Source organism: Xiphophorus maculatus, unplaced genomic scaffold, assembly GCF_002775205.1.
Source record: "Xiphophorus maculatus strain JP 163 A unplaced genomic scaffold, X_maculatus-5.0-male Unplaced_Scaffold_BN000186F, whole genome shotgun sequence".
Classification (NCBI taxonomy): Eukaryota; Metazoa; Chordata; class Actinopteri; order Cyprinodontiformes; family Poeciliidae; genus Xiphophorus; species Xiphophorus maculatus.
Genome location: NW_019369782.1, coordinates 16,703 through 22,763, shown reverse-complemented (window position 1 = coordinate 22,763; position 6,061 = coordinate 16,703). Strand labels below are relative to the sequence as shown.

General features: G+C 38.5%; 1 protein-coding gene across 1 annotated transcript; it reads left to right on the top strand.

Annotated features, from left to right (window-relative positions):
* The first annotated feature begins 483 nt into the window (after positions 1-483).
* Positions 484-4,033, top strand: LOC111607915 (abnormal spindle-like microcephaly-associated protein homolog). The gene is made up of 9 exons (XM_023330092.1): positions 484-748; positions 799-912; positions 1,010-1,158; positions 1,246-1,437; positions 2,181-2,373; positions 2,445-2,599; positions 3,200-3,376; positions 3,450-3,622; positions 3,882-4,033. Exons 1-9 carry the CDS (start codon positions 484-486, stop codon positions 3,982-3,984), a joined length of 1,521 nt encoding a protein of 506 aa, XP_023185860.1. The 3' UTR covers positions 3,985-4,033.
* The last annotated feature ends 2,028 nt before the right edge of the window (positions 4,034-6,061 follow it).

The following is a 6,061-nucleotide window of genomic DNA, read 5'->3' as shown; positions in this document are numbered from 1 at the left end:
TACTGTAGAAAACTTTTTCCACATTTTAATCTTCTAATCAAAATTAAATTACACGTTATCACAGAACTGTTCAGTTTAAATATCAATAACTTTCAAGGACTAGAAGCAAAGTTTAGTGCTTTAATTACTGATTAAACACAAAACTAAAGCACCACTTTCACATTTTTTATTGTGAAAACCTCATATCCACATATGTCAACCAAGCAAGAATTTTGCAGCATTAACTTATGTTTTGCGGCGGTCTTTGACCAAGCTCAGGAACTTCTCTGCACTGATCTCATCATCAATCACAGTGTAATGGATACCCTGGTTTGGTAGCAGGATAAACATGGAGACGCCTTCCTGTTATGGCAGCTGTCTGTTTTTCATTCTTCTCTACTTCTCCAACGGCGAGATAGAGAACATTTCCTGGATGTTAGACGTTCTGCTGTCGTCCTCCAGGCGGCCTTCAGAGGCCATCATGCACGGACTCAAATTGCAAAAATGCACAAAGCCGCTGCCATCATTCAAGCTAATTTCAGGAGACACAAACAGCAAACAGACTATAAGAGACGATGCTGGGCAGTGACTGTCATACAGCAGAGGTTTAGAGCGCAGAAATGTAAAGAACTTCAGGAAAAGCGTTACCAAGATGTTAGAAGAGCCGTCATCGTTCTTCAGGCTGCATATCGAGGAATAAAGTCCAGACGAATGATCGGAAAAAGGCGAGAGGCTGCCAGCGTCATCCAGAGCGCCTTCAGAGTCCACCGTGAACGGCAACGGTACCTGAAACTGAAATCATCCGCTCTCACGATTCAGAGGAAATATCGAGCCACTTCAGAAGCCAAAGTGATGAAGAACAGATACTCGCTGATGAGGAAGGCTGTCGTCACTCTTCAGAGATGCTGCCGAGCCTGGAAGGAAAAACGACAGGTAGCCATAAACCAAGTCGTGTCTAGATTTTAATATCTGGGAGGAATCTAACCAAATTCTGTGATTTTTACTTTGAATTCATGCTGGCTGGTTTCAGGTCCTGGAGGCAGCCCGGGCAGAGCAGAGACTCCATTTTACGGCTGCGGTTTTCCATCACCTCAGGCCATAAAGATCCAACGAGCCCTGAGAGCCCACTGGGCTTTGGAATCAGCAAAAAGACAGATCCAGTCGGTCGTTACCATACAGGTACACCCGGAAACCAGAACCAGTGATGTACTGTTGGGTTTAGGAGCGTAGCACCCGACTATAAACTGTTCTCTGGGCTTTTCTCAGCGTTGGGTTAGAGCGAGGCTGCAGAGGAGACGATATCTGGAGGACAGGAGGAAGGTGGTGATGGTCCAGAGAGTGGTCAGGCGTTGGTTAGCGCGCCGCCACAAAGCCGCCGCCGTCATCCAGGAAGTGACCCGAAAATTCCTCCTGGACAGGCGACAGAAGAGGGCTCAACGAGGAATCGTCAAAGCTCAGGTGAGGCTAAAGCTAACGCTGCCTGTGCCATTAGCTAACGCTACCATTAGCTAAGTCTGTACTTAAGCTGACTGACTAAACTTTGAAGAGCAAATTTACTTGGTCATTTTGGAAGTTTTTAGTTGAATAAAGTTTGACATTTGTGAAATTTTGTTTATCGACTGATACAAACCCTGCAGCTGGTTTGTTTATATTCATGATCTTACTTTAAAGTTTAACTCAGCATTTCCATTTCCTTTTGTTTAGTGTTTTTTAAAAACTTTATAGAGCAAGCAAATACTAAAAAAATAACTAAATTACTGTAAAACCAAACTTAAACAGGGTTTTGCATAATTTCCTTATTGAAAGAATATCGTTCAGTGCATTGACTCTTGGTTTCAGAATGGGTTTTTAACTAGCATTATAGCATTAGCTTCCGCTAAATACCGTTTTGGTGTAGCACTTTAGCATTAGCCAAGCTAATGTTTTGATTTTGCTTTAAGGTTTAACATAACTAACTTATTCAGGTAGCGGTTCCCACCTCGGTAATCTTAAAATACTTTTGTTTTTTTATGTTTAAGATTGTTGTAGTCATTGTGTTTAACATAAAGTGCAACTTTAAGTTAAATATTTTATAAAAACTGTTGAGATAAATCATTAAAAGCCCCAAATTAGGTGATGAATTAGTCTAAATCTCTGGCCAGAACTCCACGGTCCGGTTGACGTATCAGAGGCTCAAACGGCTCCATCCTGTGTCCCTGCAGGCTCTGTGGAGAGGACACCGCTCCCGCATGCTGAGCGACAAACCCAAACTCGTGAAGCTGAGGCTCCGCTTGCGCAAAATCTCTGCTGAAGTACGAGAGGAAGACAAACTGTGCAACAAAACCTCTTCTGCGCTGGAGTATCTCCTCCGATACAAACACTTCTCCTTCATCCTGGAGGCCCTGAAGAACCTCGGTAAGACCAGGACTGGATTGTTTTCGCTCGCTGCTGTCGGCTGAGTGGTGATGGAAACGTTTTTTATGCAGAGGCCGCCACCAGGCTGTCGCCAGAGTGCTGCGAGCGGCTGGTGGGAAGCGACGCCACCGGTGTCATCTTCACGCTGATACGCAGCTGCAACCGGAGCGGACCCTGCATGGAGGTCATCACCTTCTCCGTCCAGATCCTCCTCAACCTCTCCAAGGTACAACTGACGTCTCCGGTTCATAACATCGATGCTTTTCTGACTATGAATATCTTTCATTTTTATACAAATCTCAACTTGTTTACAAAAGCTGATTGAAATTTACCAACTTAATCTTTCAGGTTTTTTTCCCTTAATTTTATTGGTTTTACAAAAACAGGCTCTAGTTGTACTTTTCATAAAGCCCTCCTGTATTGAATCCTTTTTTTGAACTGCGCCCTCTGGTGGCAGATGTTGGTAGTACATGCGGCAAATGCAAATTAAAGACCAACAAGGCTAAAATAAAGTATTTTTGGTGCTTAAAAAATCTCTAATAGTCATACATTAAGTAATAATTAAAGTACTATAAGCTGTTATTAGTGTATCTATCTAACTGTTTCAGGCCTTAAAAGGACGATAAATTGTCCCAGAAGTTTTTGCAATAAACGATAATATTGTCTGACTTTTGTCATCCTGTTTTTGGTAGAAAGAAGAAAAAAATATAAATTATTGAGCTTGTTTTAATTTGTCATGTGATTAATTAATTTATTTAATCAGAGATCAATCAGAGAAGATGGTTCAAATCTAACTATTAACACTCAAATGTGTATTTTCCCTCAGTACCACCTGACCATAGAGGCGGTGTATTCGGTGGAAAACTCCCTGGAAACGCTGCTGGATTTACTGCAGAAATACCGGGAGAAAGCCGGGGACAAGGTGGCCGAAAAGGGCGGCAGCATCTTCACCAAAGCCTGCTTCCTTCTCGCTCTGCTGCTGCAGGACGAGCGCCGCGCTCAGGTCTGAAGCAGACAAAAAAATCTTTCCCACTAATCCTTACGAAAACATTTAAATTTAATCCATTTCCCCTCAGGAGGTGGTGAAGCTGCCTAAAGTTTTGGACCGGATACGCAGCATCTACCGGCTCACCGCGCGGAAACACAAAATGGACGAAGAGCGCAGCATCACCAGGCAGAGAATCAACGCCTCGATCAACGGGAGCTTCTTTGTTCCGCCAACGCCGCGCAAATCCAAACCGCCACCAAAGTAGGCAGCATCTGATCTGTACAAACCCAAACAGGACTTTTGGTTCTGTGGAAACTAAAATGCTGTTTTCTGTGGAGCTAAATTAGTGTCAGAAAGATTCACAAAGCATACAGTAAAATCTGCATGTGTGCAATAAGACGTAATAAGTGTAAAAGAAGATTTGTAAACGTACGACATTATTCGCTGTTCTGTACAACACGATGCAAATCTTACTGTGAATGTTGGGACTAATTTAGCTCCATATTTTTGTGTCGTTCAGGTTTGTACCGGATTGGGTTCTGAGGAAGGACAAACTGAAAGACGTCGTCGATCCCCTCAGGGCGATCCAGATGGTGGCGGAAACGCTCGCCATCGTTTTATAAACAGAAAACCTTCAAGAGTCTTTTTGTTTTCACAGAAAACCTCAGATTTTTAATATTTTTTGTTTTGTTTTTCAATCAAATGATTTGTTTGTAAATACTGAATTTGATCTTTTTTGATAATAAAATTGATCTTGTTTATGTTTTTCCCTTTTCAATATTTTCTTCCTGTTTCGGGAAACTAAAAAATGCCTAAAAACTCATCTTTTCAAATCTTCTTACTCTGCACTGTCTAACTTTCTGATGGTTTATCTTGTTTGTACGGGTTCTTTGTTAATAAATGCGTTTAAATAAAATGTATTAATACTGAGTCATCTACATAAGGTTGTACAGCTAAAACCATCATCTTCACATTTTAGTTATTATTTAGCATATCTTTAGGCAGATGAGTGTTTTTACAGAAGAAAACAAAAAACTTAGTTTTGGGTTTGTTTCTAAGTGTTGTCATGATTAAACACCCTGTCAGTTCTGAGGCTCTGCTGAAAAGTAAATATGAATCTGAAAAGTAGTTCTGAACTTTTTTTCAAATTATTTTTTAGTTTGCAGATTTAGAAACTTTTCCCCCAAAACTTTCAGTTTCAAATTATTTTAGTTTGAAGATTTTTTTTCATTGTAGAAACTTTTTTCAGTTTTAAATCATTTTTTTAGTTTGTTAGCAGATTCACTTTTGGCACAGCGATAAATGCCACATCTGTGTTAGAAGGACACACATTTTAATTGACAAAGGTGGGTTAAGTTAGACATTTCACGTGATGCAACACGCAATAAACCAACAGGAAAACAAACAAATGAGAAAACATGTCAACAGTTTCAAGATTTTTTTTTTAAACTCTTTCAACTCTTTTCAGTCTCAAACTCTTTCAACTCTTTTCAGTCTCAAACTTTCTTTTTTCCATTTCAAGTATTTGTTTTACGTCTCTTTCAGTCTTTTTTCTTAAATAGCTGCTTTACAGTTCTTTTTTTTTCACAATATCAAATTTTTTTTGGCAAAACTTTTTGACCCCAATTTTGCTCCATACCACTGCTGATCTACTTAACAGTCTAGTTTGCTTTAAGTACTAGAACTAGCCAGAAGTGCAGAGTACCCAAATATTGTACTCAAGTGTAGTACTACTTGATATTTTTACTCAGGTAAAATTAAAAACTAGTCATCCAAGAAATGACTCAAGTAAGAGTAAAAAAGTATTTGGTAAAACTTCCCCACACTGGCCAGCTGTTTAGTTCTTGTTAAATCTGATTTTGTTTTTCTCTGTATTTTTATTTTTTGCTGAAATAGATTTTTGATCAAATCAGTTTCTTTGTTTTCTTTGCCACATTTGATTTATTTATTTTTCTGAAATCAGTTTTTTTTCTTCTTTTTTTAAGTTCATTCCTGTTTCTGATTAAATTTGACCAAATCATATTTTGTGTCAACAGTTTGCAACTTGCACTAGCTGGTTAGCCGGTCAGCTGCCTACATACCTTTCTAGGCAGCTACTAAGTAAAAGTAGAACTACTTCAACATATTTTTATTCAAGTAAAAGTAAAAAGTATCCGTCCAAGAAATTACTAAAGTAAAAGTAAAAAGTATTTGGTAAAAAAGTTACTCAAATACTGAGTAACTGATCAAATTATCAATCATTTTAAAATTACATTACCTGGACCAAAATAAAAAGTTAAGTGGAAATTTGGGTATTTTAAGAATGAAAATGACAGCAAATCATATTAGTAACAAAAAATAACAAAATCAGGCAAAATAAAATGTTTCCAAATCATTTTTTTTTCAATAAAAGATTCATGAAACTTTAATAAAAACTGCAGGTGTGTGTCTGTCAGGTGAACTTTGGGTTAAAACCTGTTTGTTTTTCATTCTGTGGGTAGAAAATCCAGACATTTTACTCAAGTAGGAGCAGAAATACTTCATAATAAAATTACTCAAGTAAATGTAATTGAGTAATTGTAACTAGTTACTACCCAACTCTGCCACCAGCTCAGCACATTTGTCTGTTTGCAGATTTCTTTGAAGACATGCTGAACAACTGAGAGCCATGAAAACTCACTTTGCTTAATTAATCTGATTAAAACTTTTATATGTATTTAA

Coding starts and splice junctions, on each gene's coding strand:
- LOC111607915 (XM_023330092.1), top strand. CDS start 484: ATGCACAAAGCCGCTGCCATCATTCAAGCTAATTTCAGGAGACACAAA. Junction 749..798: donor GAGCGCCTTCAGAGTCCACC/GTGAACGGCAAC, acceptor CTCACGATTCAG/AGGAAATATCGAGCCACTTC. Junction 3,623..3,881: donor AAATCCAAACCGCCACCAAA/GTAGGCAGCATC, acceptor TGTGTCGTTCAG/GTTTGTACCGGATTGGGTTC.